Raw genomic sequence first — 24,739 nt, 5'->3', positions numbered from 1 at the left:
GAAGAGAGCAACAAGCATGGTGAAGGGACTGGAGCAGGAACCGTGTGAGGAGTGGCTGAGGTCACTTGGTCTGTTCAGCTTGGAGAAGAGGAGACTGAGGGGAGGCCTCATTTCAGTTACAACTTCCTTGTGAGGGAAAGAGGAGGGTCAGGTACAGATATCTTGACACTTGTGATCCATGACAGGACTCAAGGGAGAGGCATAAGGCCGAGTCAGGAGAGGTTTAGGTTGGATATCAAGAAGTTTTCCAGCCAGAGAGTGGTTGGTCAGTGGAATAGGTTTCTCAGGGCAGTGGTCGCAGCACCAAGCCTGTCTTGAGTTCAAGAAGTGTTTGAGTTCAAGAAGTGTTTGAACAATACTCTCAGGCACATGTGACTCTTGGGGTATCTAGGGCCAACAGTTGGGCTTAAATGGTCCTGATGGGTCCCTTCCAATTCAACATATTCTGATTCTGTGATTCTTTCTCATTTAACACTCATGAAGTGACATTGCATCTGAAGACCTAAGTTCCATTCTTTGTAAAAGATGTTTCTGTTGTGTCATGGGTAGTACTTTTTTTGTCATTGCTGTGTACTAGCCATTGGTTATAACAACCAAAATAATGAACTTTCTCTGTCATATTCCTTGTTTTCAGTTATGGACTGATGCCTCCTTAAATGTTTTTTTTTAAATTCCATTTCCTAGAAGCCTCCGTGATATGTTCTTTGTACCTTCCTACAATGAGAAGGAATGTGTTCAGTAGGGTCTGCTGCCCGGTGGAATAGGTGAGGAAATGCAAGTGTGAATTTCAGGAAAAAAAAAACCTTAAAATTAAAGCATTTTCTTTATTAATGAAACCCTTCCTGTCCAGGTATTCTTTCTTCTAATCTTTGTGTAGGAGCTTCTGCCAATATCACTCACTCTAGCTGAGTTTAAATACTCCAGTGTGGTGGCAAAAGTATTCATTTTTAAATGATGAAAAATATAAACTTTTTTTTGTGTGGTCTCTCTATGAGACATAAACAGCACGACACTACATGTCTTTTAGGAAACTCAGTACTCTAGAATTTATAGAGTTAAGTTTAAATATTTGTCTTGTGTTGCAACATGCATATCCGGTCCTAGAAATGTTTTATAAAAAAAATCTTCTGGATGAAGAATAAACAGTGCTAAATATGGTAATAACATTAAGCTACAAAATTCCTTACAATTGTGTCAGTGTGTCTTGGAAACTTCACACATACTGGAGCAAAAAAATATTTATATCCATTAAAAGACATCCCTTTGCCAGATACTCCTGCTTTTGATTTGCTCTGTATCCATCTAAGTCTGCACATTGTCAGCAGGGGTTTTCTAGAGTTATGAAATGCAAAATGGTTAAATGAACACATTAATCATATACTCTTCTGTGCTTTTTTAAGGAAATGTTGTAAGGATGCTCATAGTGCTTTTCATTCTTTTCCTAAGTGGTCTAGAACATCAGTGTATACATACTTCAGCTGTGTGATTTTGCAGAATCACAGGCTGGTTCATGTTGGAAGGGACCTCTGGGGGAAATCTTGTCCAGTCCCTTGCTCAAGCAGGGCCACCTAGAGCTGATTATTGAGGACGATCTCCAGGTGGCTTTTGAGTATCTCCAGTATTTTTTGGTTTTGTCTTGGCAGTTTGTCTGTATATTCTAGGTGTAAGAAGTGTAATTTTGGTCAGTTGGAGAGGGAAAGTCTCTTTCCCTGCTCTCAGGGCACTCTGTTTTGTTGTTCTTAGTTATTCATTAGAATCTTCATTGAAGGTAAGTAACATTACTGTTAGGAAGAAAATGACTATGGGAAGGACACTGTTAGTTTTGTGACTGAAAATGCTTGACTTGTCATACATGTTTTTAAACTAGTACTGATTTTGTGCATACCAGTAGTAATGGAGAACCTGCATGCTTTTTTTAAAAACTAGTTTATGTGCACTTGCAGTGCTTATCTGTTGATTCCATGACTGATTTTTAATAAATAGACATATAATCTAAACCAAAAAAAAAACATAGGACCACTTAAGGAGTGAGCATCTACCAACCAGCATCTCTCTGATAAACTCCTCTGTGCCAAAGTTCTGAAGTAAAATGTCTGGAGATGGCATAAAATTAGTTTGTTGGGTCACATCACTTTCTCACTTCAGTTTACTTTCCATTTCCTTATAGGCCAAATCCATAGTTACCAAAAAGTTAGTCAATATTCTTCTTATGTTTTGGACATATATTTGTGTTTTCATCCCTTATATTTTCACCTAGTTAAAAAGATGCTTGATTTAAACTCTGTAGTGGCACTTTAGTTCTTGAAATAAAGTCATTTAGCTTGGTTTTTAATGTGCATAGTTAATGAAACTTAAAAAATAGGGTAAGTATGTGGTTACAGTGTATTACCCATGTGCTGAAAGCTGCATTATCCAAGTATTTGAATCCCTGAGGCAGTGAATTTAGTGAGTTCTCAGCCACACAAGAGCTGTGAAATACATTCTCTGCAGTTTATTACACTGACCTACTGACTGCTTTGGAAAGCTCTTCTGTGAATGCTCACATTTCCATTTTGACAAATGTGTAAATAGGAGTCTGTGCTTTGCTCTGCCTTTCACAGTACAGCTAATGCACCAGACGACGATGCTCCAAATAGATATTCCCGAACAGAGAGGACAGCTTACGGCAGATACAGCAGAGATGCAAATTCTTCTGGCAGTTCTTTACCAAGTAACATTTTGGAAAAGAGGATTGAGGAACTTGAAAGGGTAAGTACCAGCTAATCTTTCTATGGATTACATCTGAAGTAAAGTACTTTTGAAACTCCGTGGGGAAATTTGCAGGTACAATACATAGAAATTATGCAAAATGCTTGAAGTACAGATAGTTATGTCTACAAAAACATAAAAAGAGTCAGACTGACTGAGAAGAAGGTGAACTTTCAAATCACAGATGTTTAGTTTTCATTTGGTATATAAGTGAGAAATAGTTAAGGGAAAGATAATACACTTAGAGTGCTAGCATTGCTCTGTGTGCTACTCTGACGTACCTTGTGACACACCAGCACAGGGCAAATACCTTGGGGGAAGAAGGAGCTCACTGGCTGTTCACAAGGTTACAAGCCAGTTTCAGATCTACTTGTTGGTTTGGATTTTTTTAGTATACTGAAATATTGTAAAATTTAATTGCTATCTAGTTGTTTGTTAGAGCTGTAAACATTGAAATACATATTTAAAATGGTTTTCATTGCTTCACACTGATTTGATAAAAACAGTTTCGGGAAAATGTAATAATGTTAAAGCTGAGCTTTTCACTTAAGCCAGTATTTTGCTAAATAATGTCATCTGTGTAATCTATTACTGGCTTCTCTGTCTTCCTCTGAAGTGGATTTTTTGTGGGTAACTTACTAAATATTTTTGATTTGTATGAGTGAAAGTTACTAAGTAAACACAATTTGAATAGGTCTTTTTTTGGAAAGGGGAAAAATAACTATTAAAAATAACTTTAAAAATAGCTATTTTGCAGAAATTACTATTTTTGCTTTAAAACTTGAGGAACCTTCATTTGAGTAAAGTACACCATAATCCTCCCTTCTAAATCAGCTTCTTTCTGAAATATTTTAATTGCCAGTAAAAAAAAAAATAGAAGAAGATTTAAGCACCTTCTTTCCTAATGAATATTTTCATTCTTTCTCACATTCAGGCCCACAGATTTAAGAGTCTTCATTTCTTGTTAATGGTATTATAAAAGGCCAACAACAGAAAATCCAACCGACAACAATTTGGAAGCTGATACTTTACATTTACTTCTTCTGTTTTGGGCCCCTGTCCAATTCTGTGTTCATGCTTAAGTTAAATATAAATTAAAACTATCACTTGAATCAGATATCAAACAGATTTGCTGTTGGTAAAATATTCTTAGATGTGATTCTTTAGCTCCTTGAAATGTAAAAGGACTTGAAGATGTGTGTTTGACTTGCTGTAGGAAAGAAATTATAGATAAGTGTGTGTGTATTCTTCTTTCTTTGTTTTAGATGGTATTAACTTAAAATTGTCTCTTAAAACAAGAATTTACATTTCCAACTTCATTCTGTGTTCTGGTTATAGGAACTTGCAAAAGAAAAACAGGAAAATGCAAGATTAATGAAGATGGCACAGGACAAAGAGGAACTAATTGGAAAACTGAAAGAAGAAATTGATTTATTAAATAGAGTAAGCAAATACTTTCTTACATGGCTCTATAAAGAGGAAATAAAAGTGTCTGCATTCTCTGTTGTATTCTTCAGGCACCATGTCCAGGCAAGGTCAGAAAATAATTATCTGAGGTTTTTTTTTTTTTTTTGGTATTTGTGTAGCTTTTCAAGAGGTATGTCAGTTTTATTTTCTTTATAAGGTGACTTGTATTTGTCATGATTAACTTTTCTAAGTCTGGTCAATTCCTTGTTGTTCTAAGTGTTTATAAAGCAAGGTTAAAAAACCAAAAGCTCTTTATATTTTGACAGATATTCTCATATTCCTTATTGTTGATCCCAAGTAAAGGCAGAGTAAGACAGAGGGCAGGAGACATGAGGTAACATCACCAGGCAAGGTGTGAAGGCAGGAGAAGAGGGGTAGAAGAGTGAGACATGCTTGGGAATGGGACAGGATTAGAAGTTTTAAAGTTGGTAAAAAAGTTGCACCAGTTTTAGGGGCAAAAAAGAATTCTTTCATAGGGTGGATTATGACCTCATCCTGCCCTTCCTGGCTGATGTGTGGAGTCCTGATGTACTAGAGATACATACCTCTGTTCTAGTCCATGCAGATAGGGCTATGGTGCGTCCATCGGTAAAGGGAGGCAATAACTGCATGAAGAGTGTCAGACCTACATTTTGCAGCTCTTCATTAATAGCAAAGGAGGACAGCATTCAGAAGTTTGCAAACTAACCTAGAAAATTAAGAGATGAGATTATTCTGAAACACATATTTAGACTTTTATATGGAGAAAGTTGGAAGTTAATCTGTAGGATAAATGAGGTGGTATCTGTTTTAGAGAGATTTGTATTTCTGAGGCATTGCTCTTCATGCAGTTCTTTCTTATTGGCTAATAAGGCTTATTGGCCTTATTACAGTTGAGGCAGGTGTTCATTCCTTCTGCATAATGGATGGCAAAGCTATTTAGTACTGTTGGTCACGTCCGACTTCCTGACTCAAAGGTCGGAAAGAACAAATCAAAAGAACCTAATTGACTGAAATCTTGGGGCTTAAGACCACAACTTTTTGAGAGTTTTGATGTTCCAGAAGCAATGTTATTTGTTTTGGCTACTTGAAGTGTGATGTCCTAAATTAAATCCCTCCAGAGGATGGATTAGAAACTGTCTTTGAACATCCATAGTAAAGTTAAGCACTGTCTGTGCATTGCCTGTGTTAAGTACAAGGGCAGTTTCTGCTTGTTGTATGGAAGAAAACACAAACTGAATGAAGTAATTTCAAAACCAACTTTGTTATATACTGACAAAAAAATTCCTTACAATGAGATCTACAAAGCCATCTTATTGGTGCTTCCTAGGTAGATACTTTTAAAAGCAGAAGAGAAGGGATTTTTTTGGTCTATCAGGTCAGCACTTTTCATGCCTTTAATATTGTGTTTGCTCAATAGAGTGCAAGTTGTTTATGTCTGTGTCTCTTGGGCTTTTCTTAAGGATGAAATAGCTGCCTTTTGATTTTATGACCAGCATAGTTATTTGTCTTGAACTCATGTCTCAAGTGATGCTTCCATTAACACAAATACAGTTTTACTTTCCTGTTTATTAAGTCTTGAATTTATGATTGCTTCTATATTGGCTATCCATGTGGATTCAGAAAGCGAAAATGTTTAAAAAATTAAGAAAAGCTGCAGAAATATCACATCATTCTCATGATAGAAGATTATGGAAGTTAATATGGCAGTTGTATTTGCTTCAGGTTTATTATCATAACTGAGAACATGAGAGCCAGCACTTGGGATATCCATCTGATGGAGTGTCCCTCTGTAGGCCTAGCACCAGGATTTGATGCTTTTCATGGAAGAGCAGCTGCCATCCTCAACCTTCTGTTCAGATAAAAGGATGTCCTGAGGACTGAAATTTATTTAGTGAGTCTATGCAGAGATCATCTTACAAAGTTTTGCTGGTAAGCAGCCTAAATAGGAGTCTCTAAATTTGACGATCTACACATTCATTGTTTTTCTCCAGCTTTTCTGTTCATCAAAATATACAGTTACTGGATGTTAAGATGCACAGGCATGGGAAGAATAGCACATCAGATACCCTAGATAACTTCTTAAAAGGCCATTTTATTGCGTATCTTTCTGACTGCTCAGTCCATATTTGGCGAAATGCTCTTCCTGGAAGTTTTAGTCAGTTTATAACCACAGATGCTTCCCTGATTGGCAGAAACTTTGTGTTGCATTTGAAAAACTTTTTCCAAGAATCATGAGAACTTCTTGGTAGAATTTTTCTCATTTTAAGTGAATGTATTTATTTAATGCGACATTATCATTTTGCTGAGATCAGTCAGTACATCACAGAGATACTTAAAGAATATGAGCTGCATTTAGATTGAGGAATAGAAAAGGCTTTCTCCTATAAACGGCATTCTCTCATTCCAGTATATTAGACATTAAAAGTATGTCTGCCATGTTCTTTGTAAGAAAGGGGCAATTGCTTCATAAAAACCTTAAATGTCTGAAAGGAAAGGCATCTCAAAATATTTGAATACTTTGTAGGCAAAGTTCAGCTGTCAATTAGTTTATGCTTTGTCATCTCTGACCTTACTAAGATGCCAGTGTATTTAAAAGTGTGTTTGGAGAGTCTGTCAGTGAGGATTTACAGTCCAATTAGTGTCAATTGTGTAGTTATCAGTTCTTTCGGCATGTGAAGTTCAAGCTTTCCTGCTATTGCATCTTTTTTTTTGCTAATAAGCATAAATTAGTGTTGTAATTTTGAATAAGAAACTTTAAATTTCAGAGTGGCAGAATCCCCTCCATCTCTCAGTCCATTGTTTCTGTAGATACTTAAAGTGCAGCAGTTATTTTTCCTGGCTTATATTCAAGAAACTTTTACATGTAGTAATTTTTGGAATGTTATTTTTGCGGCATAAACATTTCACAACTTTTAGTATTTTATTTTGAGTCAATTATACTAGAATTTTAAATAGGAGGTTTTTAGGTAAGCTTTAATTGAGGTATCCAATGGCTTGATCAACAAGTTTGAACATTATAGTACAAGTTTTATGTTTACCAAACTAAAAAGAAATAATTTTATTGAAAATGTGTTATCCCTTCCATCTAGCTGATTATTAATCTAAATTGCACAAAAGAGATTATAAAGTATATTTGTTTATACTAAATTGTATTTATAGTATCTATCCACCAAAACTTAGCCTGTTTAGATATTTAAGTCACTTGTATCTGTTACGATGGAGTGGTCAAATACTTTTCCTGGAATTGATTCATACTGTGATACAGCTTTACTTCTGTGAGGCAAAGAGGAATTTCTGCTAGTGATTTCTTGATTCCACTCTAGAAAACAGTAAAGGGATTGCAAAGGTATTGAGGTGTGGATTTTAGCTTTGCAAACTGAAAACCATTAAAAAGCATTGTACTGACTGAACAGATGATATCTATTGTGCACTTCTGGAATGACCTCACTGAGAAAGAAATAAGAACCTGGGCTTTGTATGTCAAACACTGCATAACAACTTAAAGGGCCAAGAGAGAGAAAATCTTCTCTTTACTACTTAAGGCAAGAGGACAGTTTGGAAGACTTGAATCAAAAAACACATAGGATCTTCAGTGAGAATTCTGGTTTGTTTTCCTTTGCCCACCTTTCATTTTTCTCTTTAAAATCCTGTCCTTGACATCACTCTTCTGTTTCTTCATCCTTCTCTAGTTCACATTCTGTTTCTTGCATGTGGCTTTGTACACAGAAATTATATTTATTGAAGTAATGTTTGTATTAAGCAGTCATTATTACTGGTTTTCACTTTAAAGGTTTGAAAAAACTTGTTAGGAGTGAAGCAGTGAAATGGGAACTGGACAAAAATGGTAATTAGTGGAAAAGACACAAACATCTGTGTGTGTCAAACACATTTTCAACCATTCTGAAAGCAATCTATTTTGAGCACCCATTACTACTCTGTGCCCACTGTCTGTTCTTCCAGTAGCACTTCAGACAGAAGGTATGAAGTCCATTTTTATTCTTTTTTCCACAGAAAAAAAGTGGACTGGCATGTCTTTCTCTGAAAATTTTGATACTTAATACACAAAACAGGTCTTCTTGCAGTAATAATCAGTGATGTGTATACATGAGAGCCATAGTTGCAGACAAGCAATCAGGGAAGCAGGAACAGGAGCTGATTGCCAGGATGCCGGAAAAATAATCACCCCTATTCTGTTTTGGTTTCTTTATGCATTAATTCCTGTTGTAGCTTTGATTTAAACATGTTTCTATTTAAGGTGCTTAGGAATATAATATTAATGTTTTGTAATTACAGTAACACTTTGAAACAGGCTGATTTAACAGTTCTAAGGGTATCTACTGTGACACTAATTCTTCCCTATCCCAGCTTCTTAATTTGAGAGCCAAGATACTAAATTTCTACTGCTACTAATTGAGAGTTTGTATTTCCATCCTAAAAAGTGTTTATTTTTCTTTTTTCTTGTACAGGATCTAGATGATATAGAAGACGAAAATGAGCAATTGAAGCAAGAAAACAAAACCCTCTTAAAAGTTGTTGGACAGCTGACAAGGTAGAAGATTCAGACGTCAATGAGGAAAGATTAAAAAAACTACTGATTGAACACTAAGGTCAATATAGTAATATTTCCTGTGTTGCAGTATCTTATAATAACTGTCTTTGTATTTATTGTTAGGAAACCAGATGAATGTTTATTTTCATAGTGCTTTCTCCTTCGTTCAATGAAATGGCATAAAATTTGGGGTATATTTTTAGCTTTCTTTTCATATAAGCATGATTAAAATTTTTGACATGTTTCAAAATTTTAAGTTCAAAAATAATTGGATTTTGTATCTTCAGATTACAGCTGCATAAATTACAGTAATCTAAAATTCATAGCATCAAGACCACTTTCAGTCCATGTGGGTGTATATTTTTGAAATGAAGGGAAGCAATACATATAAGCTTTGTTTACACAGATTCAAAATATGTATTTTGGGAAATGCTTCCTATTTTGGTCAAATAGCTGTAAAGTGGATGCCTTATTACTGATGTAGAACATTTTGCAGATTGATGACTTGCTCTAGAACTCTTGTATGCTGAGGTTTTTTACTGTGTCTGAAAGATTGACAATAGTAGAGAGTAGCAATTTTTTGTGTTTAACAGTATTCTGTCAGAAGGGGAAGGTTTTACTAAAAAACAACAAAACAAACAAATGCAAAACACCACAAAGCCAAATAAATCACCTCTGGTATCAGCATGAATAAGTTCTTAGAATCACATTGAAGTTGTGCACTGCAGTTTATTTTATAGCTTTTGCTTTAGCAATGAAATGCAAGTTTGCAATCAGACAGTTTGTTTGCTGTGTTGAGAATTCAAAGCCTGGAGCTTTCATTTTAGCAAAGACACTTGTTGTCATCTTAAAATTTTTAGTGATCATAACCCATACAAGTTTTTGGATTTTTTTTTTAAGCTGAGTGAATTTTTTTTTGTATGTGACGAAGTAGAGGGGCATACTAGTGATTTGTGCCTTTTTGAAATATAAAATGGTATACAAACCCCATTTTTATCCTTGATTTTAAACTAACAAGTTGTTTAAAAAGTGCCTGGTTAGGTGTTACAATCCAGTTATGACTGTGGGCAGATTCTTCTATAGCTGACAAAATTTTCCTTAAGACTTTGATCACAGACCTCAGTTAACATTTAGACTAAAAATTATTTATACTTTATGTACAGCATATTTTCATTCCTGGTCAGATTAAATGTATATACCCTTTGAGGAAAGACACTAAAAATTAAAACATTTCAAAGAGTCCAGGCTTTTAATGGACAATTCTGGTGTCGGAAAGTTACATGCATATAGTTCTTGTTACCTTAAAACCTAAAAGCAACTTTAATATAACAGTATTGTTATATTAATATATATATGTGAAATATAGATGACAGTTGTTTTTTCAGATTTGCCAGTTGTTTTCATAATGTGCATTTAATGACAGTGTTTCTTAAATTTAAAATTCCAGCTATTATTGTTACATTTTGGATTGTTTTGGATATAGGATAGATTATTTTGCATTTGTGCATTCTGATAAGGAAAAATTTGTCAAAGCTTTAAAGTGTTTTTCAAGACACTTATAGTCCAGGATGCCTCAGTGTTTTCCTCCACAGTGGATGAGATTCCATGGAACACCGTTTAAAACCTTTTCTCAGGGGGTTAAATGGTATAGGGGGTTTGTATAAGCCCTTTGAATTACAATGTACACCAATGAGTATTGCTTGTGATATTATTGAAACAGTAAGAAGTCCCTTAATTTGTAAGTTCCATGAAATTGAACATTTGAAGACATAATAAAGTCAGTTGAGGTGTGTGCCTTTTGAATAAATATGAAACTTTCTCTGGAAGAACATCTGATTTCCTTCTCTGTGTACTAGGCAGGAAATACACATACCCATGTTCTGCATGGGATATCAAACATATTGAATCATTATTAAGTGCATAATATAATCATGTTAAGCATACTGCAGTACACACAGATAACAATATGAAGTAGCCAATGAGATGTTTCATAAAATGTGTTTCATGTACATTTTAAACCAAAGAAAAAATAGCAACAAAGAACATAAACAAGAGTTACTTGTCTTCATATTACCTCTTCTTGGTGGCAGTAATGCAGGAATTAGAATTTTTTTAAAACTTGTACATAAAACTGACAGAAGTATTTGGCAGAATTTCTGGGTTTCTAATGTAACTGTTCTTGTTCACGGCTAGTTGTGATTTTTCTGCTCTGGAAAACTTGTGGTAGATGAGTTTTCCTCTGAAAATTGTCTCATGATCATAATGCAGAATGATTTTTAGAAAATGCCCATTTTATGTGTTTAAAAATTTTAAACATCGTTAACCTGTGAGTAGCTGAATATCCATTTTAGTTTTGAACATTGACTAGTTGTGGTGATACTTGTTATCAGATTATAAAAATTATTTTGAGATTCTTCTACTGCAGGTGAAAGATATATGTTTTATAATAAAGATTGTTTGCCTTTGTTGAAATAAAACAAAATTCTTTTTAATCCAGGCTGAGTGCTTACTGTCTTTAAAGGAGAATTAATACTGTCTCTCTAAAATTCTAACTGGATTTGTCCTCTGTAGTATGAAGCTCCCAATCTGAACTGCTAAAATTAGTTTGGCATTCACATGGGAGTTTTCAAGTGTGTATGCATATGCAGACACACAAGAGAGAAATCTGTATATTTACATTATACTTTTTTGCTTCAGGTAATAGTGAGTATCCTTCCATCAATTAGATAGAAATTACTTTTCTCCTCCTTCAAAGCAGAAATGTAACCCTTCCCAGGGAAAGCAAGAATGTTACAGTGCTGTTTCTACAGAAGGTGAATTGATTTAACTTCTAAAGCTTTATAAAAGTACATGTTCTCTTCTGCTGCACAAGCAGAATCGTTAAGGGCAATCTCCTTTTCACTCATTGCTGCAGACTGCACATAAAGAGAACAAATGGATAATCAGTAAATATCAGGGAGATGATAACGATATCACATTTTATCATAAAGCTTGTAATGTTGTTTTAAAAGAATGTAAGCATAAATACCATAAGCAACCATGCATTCAACACCATGCTTACTTTGTGGATAAGATGTTATCCATTAAGAGCATTTGCACTTAGTAAATTTAAAATGTTAGGTGAATTTGGGTAAGGATGACTGCCTTTATGAAAACATGGTGGCTTTTAGGTTTGTTTTAAAATACAAAACTATGTGTTTCCTCAGTTTATGGCTTTGGCATTTTAGATTCCTGAGTCTTGGTGGGAAATTACAGCTCCAAGTACACAAGTGCCTTTTCTGTGCTCCGCCTTTAATCACTGGATTTACCGTATAATAGCTACCTGATCTTAGCACTTGGTATGTTTTCCCATGGGTATTCTAATTTTTCTGTCATAACTTAACTATTTGTATCTTTTGGTATATTCTTCTTTCCCTTGTTCTTCTAGAAATTTAAGTGGTATCTGTGAAGTGTAACAATGTCCATATACCTATGTGCTGGATTTTCTCCTTTCTTAAACAAACCTCAAATATTTATATGAAATTTTTTTCTCATACACTGAGGAATGTACTGCTGCTGACAGTTGGTTTGGGATGCTTAAGAGCTTACCAAGATTTTGAGATTAATTGAATATTGATGAGGATATTGAGACAATCTAATGTTCTAGTTGTACCGTAAAAAGTTCTGTTAGTCTCCAACTATCAAAAGTGAAACCTTGTGGGAATATCACATGTAAGAGTAATGGTGGTGTATGGAAAGCATTTGGACAGGAGCCAACAACAGGATACACATCCGTCTAAGGTGTCCCAAAATAGCTCAATCTTCTATGCAGTGGATTTCCACCTAAATCTACAGCTTTGCAGCTGAGCCCTTCCTGCCTAGCAGTTGACCACCCTTCAGGTATGGAAATGGATGCACGTGTTTCACTTGGCATTCCTTGAGCAGGGAGGCCTAATTCACACTCAGTAGCCATAGTCTCTCTTGCAGGTATCTCAGGAGAGATTTCTGTTTAAACAGAATTGACCTTCAATTTCTGCATTCACCAGAGACATTTGATCTAATATTAAGCAATTGGCATGTTTTAATAATTGATTAGGAAATGTGACATCTTTTATGGGAATGTTTCATTTTCTTATTGCTAGACCTTTTCTTGAAATGAAAGTTGCTGCCCCCCAGAAAAGGTCATATAACATCTTTAAGTTGGGCTCATTTTATAGCCTGATGAAGGTGCTTACCTCAATAAACCCAAACCCACCAGGCCTTCTTTTAACAGCAGTAGAAGTTAAAATGTCTTCAGAAGAATTCCAGGAGCAGATTTGAGGGTAATGTCTTAAGAGTCTTAAGTCCTTGTTTTCTTCTGGGCTTTGAGCAACCTGGTCTATGAAAGACATTCTTCTGCGTGGCAAGGGAGGGGGGAACTAGATATTCCTTGAGGTCCCTTCTAACCCAAACTATTCTGATTCTTCACTGAAGAAAATCTGGATAAAAAGACAACATCCAGTATTGTTCCTGAGTGACTACCTTGGTAGTCATTGGTGGACCTCTTAGGGAACACAACTTTCACTTCAACACTGAAGTCCTGGAAGTACTGTAGTATAGCAGAGAACAGCAGCAGCGTCCTAGAAATGTCTTGGATTTTCTACTGGTTTGGGCCAAACTATGTAAAACATGCTTAGTAACTAGTGAGGGAACTGTAGTGGATGTTGCTAATGGAGGAGCCGGAAAACTCTTACTTTTGTAGCTGTATTTTAGGCTTGCTTCAGGAAATCTTTCTGTGGCTATAATTACTGAGAGGTTAAACTGAACTTGGGCAGTGTTGCATAAGTTTTAGAAAGAAACTTTGAGGTAAGAAAGGCCATCTTTGCTATCTTTAATTGATGCCTTTGACAGTTATTTTTGTGGTAAAGCTCTTTGTTATCTACAGATAACAAGAGATAAAAGCCTTATCTGTACTGCAGTGATAATCTAAGTCTACCTTAATTTTTAATTAATATGTTCTAAATATTAAAAATATTAGAAATATTAAATAAGTATCAAACTTTGTTTTCAGATCTGGAATTTCATTAATAGGGGAGGTAATGAAAATGTGTGCATATTTTGTGCTACTGCTCTGCCTCATTTTCTGGTAAACAGAACCACTGTTGAAAAATAATAGGTTTTGTAATTGATTGTCTTATTGTTGACCTCTTTAGGTGTTGCAGCTAATAAAATTCATGCTTTCTGGAATACCAAAAATATTCACTTAAAAAGTGGCAGCAGCAAAAATGAGAGCTCAATCTACTCATAGTCTTTTAGGGTGGGAACTCAAGAAATTCTTATGGGTTGTCCTTGACTAAATAACCTGAAGATATTTAGGTATTGCAGGCTCATTAAATGAGCTTTTGTGTAATCTGCAATAAAGTAGCATTAAATGTTGTCCTTTCTTTGTATCAGTATTTTCTAAGAATGCTAAGCATAATTTTAAAAAAAGACTGTTTTTCTGTTACCAAGATTATATTTTAGAAATGTGGAGGTTGATAATTGGCATCTTTGATATACTCTCCATTAGTATTTCTCCCTGGAAATCAGGTTTTGTGGACAGGTAGCGAAATGAAATCTTTGTTTTTCTATCTCAGAAATGTTAATCTCTGCTTTTGCCTGAAGGCTCATTATAACAATGATGCAGTTTAGAGAGTTTAAAATTTTGATTGCAACAGTGTATGTGTGTTTACAGCCAGCTACCAAATATATTTAATGGGTGGGGGCAATAAAACTGCTGAAGCTTTGCAATTTGAGACTCTCTTGAAATAACTCCCATATTTCTCTGTGAAGCCATTATAGAGAAACTGCTGATTGTTCCCAGCTGAATCACTCTTTCTTCTCATGTAATTGCTTCACCTCACTATGGTTTGTAGTAAAATATCATTTAAACCTTCCTGTAATTCTGTTGCTTTGGCTTTGTATGAGAAGTGACATTTAAAAGAGTGGTCACTTTCAATTTTCACTCTCCAGATTCTAGGATTTTTAAGGCTGCTTTAAAGCAGGGAGAAGATGAGACAATGTTTGAGTTGAGAATATGCAGGATTATTGAATATTAGGGAGAAGATATCTTTGTGTAAGGATAAAGAAAATCTAGTTTCCTCCAGCATTTTTTTCACCTAATTTTCAACAAGGAAAAGATGATAGAGATCTAGAAGTGGTTCCAGTTATCACTGCAGTACAGTTAAGTGTTTTTATGAGAAAAATGTAATCTCCAGCTTTTCATTTGCTTACCTTTGCACAGACACTTAAAAAGGAGAAGAATATGACTTTCTACCCTTGAAGAAATGCAAATGACCATCTTTACCCAGGGCTTTGATCATATCTTTCCTACAGTATAATAGGCTGTAGATGAGTGGTCAGGAATTTTGGACATTGACTTTCAAATAGTGTCATTTGTAGTATGCTGTGGTAATGTTGGTTAGTATGGTTAATGTTTTGGGGGATGGCTAGCTCTAAGCATTTAGATCTGTAGCAGAAGCATAACAGAGCTGGTTCTCAGGATAAGATGGGAACCACTTGCTAAAGTGCCAGGAGGAATTCTGATTTCCCTGTATCTGAGAGCCCTCCCGCTGCATTTGCAGATTTACATGTAGAAAATTCTTCCTTAACAGCTGCTGAGAGGTTTATGAAAAAGAAAAACACCCCCCAACAAAATACTCCCTGTTTTTGTAGTGTTCCAGATAGTTGTATGCAAATGTTGTGGAACAAAGTAATTTTAAAAGTCTTTTAAAAAGCACATTGAATATAATGTTACTGAGTGAAGTAATTTAGTACATCTTAATGTAATTCACTGTGCCTGTGTAAAATGGTGATGCCTTTATGATTTTTTTTTTAAAAGCTTAGAATCAGAGGAAGGTTACTCTTCTGGGTGCACTGGATTATTAAAGCCCAGAACTTGATATGGATCTCAAGAAAGGTACTTGTTTTGATTGAAGTGGCTGGTGCAGCTCTGCAAGCATGCTCTTCATTCAGCTCCCTTTTATGCAACTGTCAGCAGTCTTCACTGAGAAAATCTCTATGTAGGAATCACATCCTTTTTATTTGGCACCCTATCCACTGAGGTTACATGGCTTTTAGAATGCTGCTAATATTTTAGCTGAGGCAGTTGAGAGCAGGAAGAGTTGTCCTGGCTTCCTTCTGTGGGAATGTATTCCAATATTTGGAAGCTACTCCTGGTAACAACTGCGTGACTTACTCCACTGGTAGAAGAAAGTAGATTTGCTCTTTATTCCACTGGTAGAAGAAAGTAGATTGCTCTTTGGGGTTTTTAATTAGAAGTGAGAATTTTCACTAATTCAAAGGCAGCAGTGCCCAGCAGGTGTCCACAGGGCTGTCTCTGTAACACAGAGCCTTACCACCTTCTGAATTTTGTTACGAGGTCCATCCATAGAGTTGTAAATTGACCTTAGATGAGAGGTCAAAGCATTCAAAGTAGAGACTAAGTCCCATGTCCAGAAGTGTTACTAAAATGGATTAATAAAGCTGATGTCTTTGGTCTGTCTGTTCTGTGGGTAAGCAAAGATGCAGACCTTTCAAGGCATTTTCCTGTAGTATTTTTGTCTGATCTATAGGTAAATAAAGACTTGAAACTTTTCAAGTCTGTAATTTCATGACCTTTTTTCTTGAACACAATTGAAATGTATTTTATGACACTTTAAACAAAGACAAACAGATCTCATTTGGCTACTTGACGATTCTACAGTAGACGAGTGCAATTGTCCTTTTTCTTGGTTTCATTAGTTATCTTCTCCTTTACTGATACCTCTTGAGATTTTCAGTGCTTAAGCTGAAATGTAGTTCGGTTTACATTCTAAATCTAAGGAAGGTTATCCCAGCAGATGGTTATTTATCTCTGCAATTGGAGTGTTCTGTGTATTTTACTCATTTTTTAATACCATGGAGTCAAAAACACTTAACTGAAGGGTTCAGGAAATGCCTTTATCAATGCTGCCAAATACTTACTTTTTGAATCTATTAACAATCTTTTCTGGCCCTGTGAGGCAGTCGGAGCTGTGCGATTCTGGAAAGTAAACAACTGAAGTACCTATACAGGGAGCAAGATTTAGAGGTAAGCACTTTCTGTTTGGTTTTTTCCTCTCTCAGGCCATGTACTAGATGTATTCTGCTGTCCACTACACTGCTGCAGCTAGACAGCTGAACCAACATATTTCAGGGCAGTATCATTAACTGTGCTGATACAAAGACCCACTGGACAGGATGAATCAGCTTCCATTTATTTGCAAATTGGCAGAATGTCCTGTTCTTTTTCTGCTCTTCCTCTATGAAGCTTTTATCCACCTCTCCCACTGCTCTTTTGCAGATAACAGTGTGTCCAGATACTCAGAAACAGGGAAGTTTTAAAGCAAGATACTGACTGATTTGTCAGCTGCCGTGTTCGGCACCGAGACGGTGAGACACTTAGGCGTTGGCACCAAGGAAAATTTTCCTCCTTGTAATCTGGCAAAGTGCCATATCTCCTCACCAAAGAGATGGAAACAAAACATATTTTTCCTTGTCATTATGCAAGAATTAAAATAATAAACTGTTTTGAGATCTTGGCAAGCATCACTTTGGATTTTAATGGACTTTAATAATCTCTTAAGTAAAGTAATAATTAAATAATTTTGAATTAAATCACTTCTTACTAATGTGGCTCTAGGATCCGAGGCCCAAGATGGAAAGCTGCAAGGCAAGCCTCTGCTTTGACTTCAGTGTCATATGCGCAAACAGCTGGCTGTTTTAGTCTTTTCTCCTTCCTCTAACTATACTTTTATGAAGTTTGACTTCATTGTAGGTCTGCTACAGTATTTTTTGTTTGTGTGCCACAGCAAGAATGTTGGGTGTGTCAGTGAGAGATGGGAACAAAGGTCAGACTGCATGGCAGGTAGGGTTTGTGGCTGGTGAGTATGCCTGCAGGGAGAATATTTGTATGAGATGATGATATTTGGCTTGGGAGGGGAAGTGACAGTGTTCTTTGGTTGAAGTGTTGACAATACTTACCACAGTAGCTAGGCTCTGTTGAACCTGTGGAAAATGGTGTTTAAAAATAGGTCCTCGTTCATACTGATTCTGCTTTTTTCTTTTATTTCTTTAGTGCAATAAAGAGCAGTAGCTTTAGAGTGCAGAGGAATTAGAAGGGGACAGAAGAAAGGTCAGAGTGTAAAAGAACAGGACATTGCAAACAGGCTCTAAAGCAAAATGGTCACAGTAAGTCAAATAGGAGAGGAGGATGGCTGGAGTCCTCTTGCCAGCAGACAGGCTGTCCCAGCACTCAGCAAAATAATAGCAGTCAACCAGAAAGGCATCCAGTCAACTTAGAAAGGCATCCAGACTGTGGGCTGTGAAAGGTGAGAGCTGGGGGGTTCTTCCTTTTCAGGCAGATATGTTTTAAAAGCTACTGCTTTTGTCAGTTTTCAGTTGATAAAAAAATCTGTATGCTGTTACCAAGCCTATGTGATCCTTGGGAAATGTGACAAAAAAGGCTTAAAATTTACTGTGTATTTTCAGATATATTTTGGAAGTGTGTTTGGCACATGTAGTTTTTACAGCTTCTCTCCGTGATATGCAAAAATAAGGAAGTGTCCACAGGCATTGGAAGCGGCTCAGCAGAAGCAGTAGCAAATTCTGTGGCAGAGCTCTGAGCTCTGTGGGCCTGTCCTTGAGTTGCTGTGTGGGTGAGTCTCTGATACTGGCTGACAGCAAGGTTGGCTCAGTGAAGCTGCAAAAATAGGGGAGTTTGCAAGCTCTGCAAAAAACCAGGAAGAATTTAAAAGTACATGAAGAGATAGCAGAGTGGCTATGGTGGGACTTCCTTCACTACAGGAAAGGAATAATTCAACAATGAGTAGTAAGGACAGAGCACTGTGAACTCTAGAGACCCCTGTTACTAGCAGTAATAACCCATTCCTTTGAACCATAGCAAAGTAAGAATAAGAAACTAAAGAGTAGCACGGAATGAGCTAAGCGATGTCTGAGTGATTTCTGTGCTCACTGTAAAAAAAAACCCAAACCCTGAACACCTGGGCAGCATGTAGTCCTTTGAAAAATTCCTTTAAAAGGAAAGCAAATTGCCATTGTGTTACTCATAGTGCCAGGTGTGTTGAAGAAAACAGCTTACCTTTTTGTTTCTGGTCTGATGAAGAAGAATTTTGATTTTATTTAAATGGGATTTTTTTTTCCTCTAAAGGGGCTAGATCTGCTAGTGGAAGTTTTCCCACAAAACTCAACTTGGGAATTTACTGTGATTTCTAACTCATGTTCAAGAGAAGTAACGTTTTAGCTATCTAGGTACAGTAAACACTTCTCATTCCTTCCCCTTTCAATTGAGGTGAAATGGTAGGGAAAGAATTTGAAGTAATTGTTTTTTAGAAGGGTAGAGGTGGATTTGGTGGTCATTGCTAAGACTATGATTTAGTGGGTTTTGGTGTTACTGGAGAGCTGGATATTTTGGAAAACATGCCTGTACTTTGGATGGCTATTCTGGAATCTGTTTTTTAAATATATTCCTAAATTACTAATTCAATCTAGATGCAGCACAAGATTAATTAGTCTCCCTGTACTTTCCCTTGTCACCATGCAGGCCTCCTATGAGAGCTGTATGTCAGAAAGCCAGGAGGAGGGCAGTCTCACTATGAGCCAGTCCATTTTACAGGAACAAAACCTAATTCCCAAGTTTCTTTACTAATGTAAGAAATGTTAAGTAGAAGACCTGTTCAGGATTGCAAAACAACTTCTGTAGCAATTAGAGAAAACTACATGGAAAAACTACACTAGTAAAGCATTTGTGTTTCTAGCTCGTTTCTCTATAAGGTTTTCTTTCCTTTTCTGTCAGTCTAATACAGATAGAACTGTACAATCCATTTTTCTCTTCAGTACATTTTTTCTCATTTTCTCATTTGTTGTTTCTTTTCATAAGTGAAATTAGTGGAGTCAGCTTGACAGAGCTAACCAACTTTCTGTAGACCAGGGGCATGTGATTTGTGGCCTATATTTGGGAAACCACTGGTATTAAGTTGTTCATGAAATCTGCTTCAGCAGCATGATGACTAGAGAAGGATGTCAGCCCTCAGGAGGGACCAAGCTGGATGCTGTGCTAAGGATTGGGAGAGAGAAATTCTGTAACTCGCTTGACCGACCTGCTTAAATCATTCAAAACTCTGATTGAAACACTGATCACCTTGGACAATTAATGATAGAGTCTTTCTGATAACTATTTGCCCTGATTTCTGCCTTGATGCTGAGAAAACAGGATCTCTATCCAGTTTGTTGCTAATTATGTATCTACTGCTAGATATCTGAACAGGTGAGAGAAACTTCATTTTGAACCAGCATTTCTGTTTTCAGCAGCCTGGTTTTTTGATAGTTTGATCTCTCAGTCAATATGTTCCAGTCAGCCGTTTCCGAGAGGCAGCTGCTCCTTACAGACCTTTCCTGTCCACTCTTCAAGGTGCAGGATAGGGATGGGGCTGCTGGGACTCTGAGCCCTGCTGAAGACAGGAATTCACAGAAGTCACAGAATACTGCTGGGCAGCACACGCTCATAAATTCACAGTGAGTCAAGGAGAATTGTAGTGTGGGAAGCAGGCAGCTGGGAAATGAAATCAGAAGCCAGTTCAGCAATCCAGTTTTTCAAAAGAGAGAAAAGGAGCCAGCTGAGAGCTTTCTGAGGGAATTAAAGCAGCGGCCAAGGCAGAGAAAGGGAAGAAAACTTGGTGGCAAACTGCTGCCTGCCTCTGTGATCCCAAGCTTGCTTCCTCTCCTGCTGAGGCTGAAGGGGACATACCTAAATGGAATTGGTGGAGTGAAAAGCCCTGTCCAAAAGTGAGGGGAAAAGGACCTAATGGAAGACCCTTGTGACTGCTTGTGGTACAAGGTGAGGTGACTGGGGAGCTGTGTCTTGAGTGTAAAGGGCTTCCCTACCTTGATATAGTAAGAGGCCAAGACACCTGGTGAGATCCAGGTGTCCATGTCCAGCTCTATTTGTAGGGAAGGTTTCTATTTGTGTACTTCTGAAATGGAAAAGAAATATTTCTTTGGCTGGGTTCCAGGTAATTTCATAAAGCCAGAAGAGAGCAAAACATCTTGGATGAAATCTCGTAAGTGGCAACACTAGGTGTTGGAAAGTTACTTTTATACATGTTACATATGTTGCAGTGTCTCTTGGAATTGCAGTGTAACATAATTTGTATATCTCATCTGTATTTTTGTAGTCATAAGAGGTACTCTTACATTTACATGTGATACACAGAACTATTAGAGCTATGTAAAAAAGGGGAAAAATAGTGAGAGGAATACAACCACCAAAAAACCCCAAACCTAAAGGAGCCTTCATTTAAAGGTTGCAGACTGCTTCTTAATTGAGGTACTCACAAGTTTTCCTCAGAAGGAAAAGGTGGGACTTGCCTTGTTTTGCCCAGATGATGACTCACATGCCAGTTTAATTCAAAGGGGAAGAAAAACTAATTGTCTGTCTTTCCTCCTATACAGAGCATTTTAATGTACCTTGATTTCTCAGAGTATATTTCATAAAATAAATGTTAAACAGTTCTACCTAGTCTTTAGAGGCAGAATCTGAAGGTGTGCAAAGACACAAAGTGTTGCTCTCCCAGCTTCCAAGTGCACAGGAGCTAGAATTTGTTTGAAGTCATGTCTCTTGACCGGTCTGTTTGTTGTCTCCCATTTTCAACATTCTTCCCTTGACCTGCAGTATTAGTTTATGAACTCCATTACAAATTCCAGTACTGCAGGTCAGTAGGTGGTGTAGAGGTTTTAAGTAATTCCAGGCTGGTTTGGAGTGGGGGTAGATAGGGATGTGTACTGAATCAGACTCAAGTGAGGTGTGGTTTATCTTGATTTTACTCCATTGAAGTAAACCAAATAACAAGAAAATATCCTAATAATTGTAATTGTAATCAGCTTCTCTGACGTATGGACAGTCAGTGCTGAAGTCATGATTACAGGAAACTAAAACATTAATGAAATTGCAGTTTTGGAGCTGAATCACTTCTTGACCTTTAGGTGAACAGTAATTTCCAAGATAATTGAATTAGTATGTATTTATATTTATAAATAATTTTAATTTCATTTCATTCATACTGCTAAACATTACCTGTGAACTGTGAAGGCTGTGAACATTTTAAACATAGTCGTTTTTTTACTGCAAATTACTGCTGCAGGTAGAGGTCTTTAGATCTATATTCATTAAAAAAAAACAGGTGAACCAAAAATTTACACCCCACACCCTGCCTTTTGCTGAAGCAATTTTTTTTTTTTTGTGCTGGGGAACATAAAAGGACAGAGGCTCTTCATTTGAAACCCAAACTGTTCTGTTCCTTGTTTTTATGTGAACTTGAAGCATTTGTGGATTGCCAGCTAGAAGGGAAGAAAGTCCATCTCATCTTATAGGGGACTAAACCTGCTGTTTCTACAGGACCAATTATAATGTAAAATTAAAAAAAAAAAAAAAAGTTAATTTCCATCTGGTATTTGAAAGTTGACACCAGAGTGTTGTTACTGATCCATTTGTCACCCCATTACTCAGGAAAGATGATGGATGGGTATAAGGAAATAGAAAATGAGTCATAAAAATCTATTGGAGTTATGATCTTTTGTAGCAAGGGCAAAAGCCAAAGAGCAGATAAACACTGTAATCATAAATTGCCTACAATATACTGAACTTAGTTGTCTTCTTAGTAATCAATATCTTCTCTTGAGCACCTTGATGGGAATCTGCTGACATAAAAACTGCAGCACTCAAACACAGTTTGCTCCATGTTTCTTGGATTCTAATGTATTGCATTAAAACCTTTTCAGTTATTATGGAGCTTTTAATACCTAGCTTCAAGGTATTGTTGTAGCACATGCCAAGCAGATACTATGCTTGGTCCCAGAGGTGTGTGTGGGTTTGTGTGTGCATGCATGGGTATAATGGGTATGTGTGCAGGTATATTGCTTTGAACAAACATTCAGGTCTCAGTGGAATGGTTCTTTTGAAGTATTAAAATAACTATTATTAGTAGATGAGAAACTTATTTTTACTTTTAATTTTGAGATATAACAACAGCAGAAACTGTGCTTTCTTTTTCTCTCAAATTTTCATTTTCCTTAAGCATGAGGTAATGGCAGTGTATGGTCAATGACACCTCTGCCTTTGCAGTGCTTTTCAGATGGGTGCTTATTTCTGTGGATTTGGCTTCCTCGGGCATCTTCCCTGCTGCTCCCTCCCAGGCCCTCCTCCGGCCCCTCGCTCACGGTCCGTGACTGACATCTTCTGGTGGCATTTCCATACTGCACGGTAGCCTGGACGGCAAATAATGAACATTTTAGGGCCCTAGCTCGTGAAATTGTCATCCTAAGGTTTGTTTCATAACCCTCACAATCACTGTTGTCATGTTCTGCTTCATCACCTTATTTACATATGCAAAGTCTCGGTAAAATTCTGTATTTGCAGTTATTCCTCTGGGCTTCCTTTGCAGAATTCTTGAGTTTGATGACATTAAAAAAAAAAAGGGGGGGGGGAGGACACGTAAACAAATAAGTATCAAATAGATAAGATGCATTTTAACTGTATTGTGAAGTCAATGAATTTTAAAAATGCATTTCGCCTCTAACCCGCAGCTTTGGGATTACTGTCATATAACAGCAAAGCTTCATACCAGCACAGGCTTTAGATTCTCGTAAATACAATTTCCTTCAGCAAAGCTTCATACCAGCACAGGCTTTAGATTCTCGTAAATATAATTTCCTTAAGTAAGGCTTAAAGCAATGTGTTTTGGATGCTAGACCAGTGCCTCTGATGTTTCTCAGGGCTTTACTGAGCTTCTATGCCTATATGCACAAAGCAGTGGGAAGATAGGTATGTGTTTAATTTAAAAGAAGCTGATGGTTTTGTTTACAGGAATTGCATTCCAGTCCTTCATCTCCATTCCCCTCTGCATTCTTTTCATTCAGGAACTCAGGCTGTTTATATGGTCTGCTTCCCTGACATTGCACTAAACTCTGGATAGAAAGATGATTTTTCCAAAGAGGTCTGCATGGGAAACCCCTCAGATGAATGGTCTGTGGGGAGAGCTGGTGGGAATTTAAAGATTGAGACTGCCAGCATTAGAATGGGTTGTTTGGCAGCAGTACTGAAACAAAGGCTGTTGCTCATGCTCCAGATGTCTGCTTGTTTCTTAATGTGCTTGAAGATATAGTGTCCTTGAGTCTGGGACATGCCATAGCCACTTACTCGCTGTGTTTGTTCCTTGAATTTCTTCAAAGTAAACAAAACCTTCTAGAACACTTTCTCCTCCCAACTCTGACAGGCAGTCCCAGCCCAACCAGAGCTCTTTGTGGTTTCCTGTTTCCAGCAGTGCCACTGCTGTCCTGCAATATGAGGAAGCTTCAGGTCTGCTGGCACTGTCCTGCAAGAGCTTTCCCCTAATTTTAAGTAAATGAGGTATCCAACCTCATTCTTCCTTTGGACCACCATTGATTATGAGTGCTCTCCCTGCATGTTTTAGCCTGAATGGACAGAGCTGCCTGTGGCACTGCTGCATGGTGTCCATCCCTTGATGTTCAGAGCTCCTTATGGAGTACAAGTTGAAGTACCCTTCCAGGCACTTTCCATGTCATACCAACAGTCTTTTTACTCATTTCTTTTTACTATTTGCCTTCCTGAAAATTTTCTTGTGAAGATTGTTCAGAACACACCTGTCTTCTGCTCCTCACAGAAACCTGAGGCTTTCTCTTCAGACAGGGTCTTCATGACATGAAACTAATTACTGAGACAACAAAGTTGTGGGTGAGCATTTCAAATAACGTTGTCTGTTTTAACTTTTTTTGTGCTGGGTCTGATCTGAGTACAACCTACAAAGCATTCAAAGCATTGGCTCTAAATTCCACAGCTGAGATAATGCCCTCACCTACTAAAAGGATAATCCATCTCCTCTCTCTTTCTGTAACTATGATGTGGTTTTGATCTGATTGATGTGACCAGCACTTAGCAAGGCT

At 37.0% G+C, this 24,739-nt stretch overlaps 1 protein-coding gene across 2 annotated transcripts in view; it reads left to right on the top strand.

The window, feature by feature from the left end:
- Nucleotides 1-9,455, top strand: part of PAWR (pro-apoptotic WT1 regulator) — a 67,007-nt gene extending 57,552 nt beyond the window's left edge. For both annotated transcript variants that reach the window (XM_068190295.1, XM_068190293.1), the window contains exons 5-7: nucleotides 2,601-2,748; nucleotides 4,087-4,191; nucleotides 8,664-9,455. In XM_068190295.1, the coding sequence (XP_068046396.1) occupies nucleotides 2,601-2,748; nucleotides 4,087-4,191; nucleotides 8,664-8,750 (340 nt within the window). In that variant the 3' untranslated portion in view covers nucleotides 8,751-9,455. The remainder of the gene's footprint in view (nucleotides 1-2,600; nucleotides 2,749-4,086; nucleotides 4,192-8,663) is intronic.
- Nucleotides 9,456-24,739: the final 15,284 nt, after the last annotated feature.

Source organism: Anomalospiza imberbis, chromosome 5, assembly GCF_031753505.1.
Source record: "Anomalospiza imberbis isolate Cuckoo-Finch-1a 21T00152 chromosome 5, ASM3175350v1, whole genome shotgun sequence".
Lineage (NCBI taxonomy): Eukaryota > Metazoa > Chordata > Aves > Passeriformes > Viduidae > Anomalospiza > Anomalospiza imberbis.
This window is presented reverse-complemented; position numbering and strand designations above follow the sequence as displayed.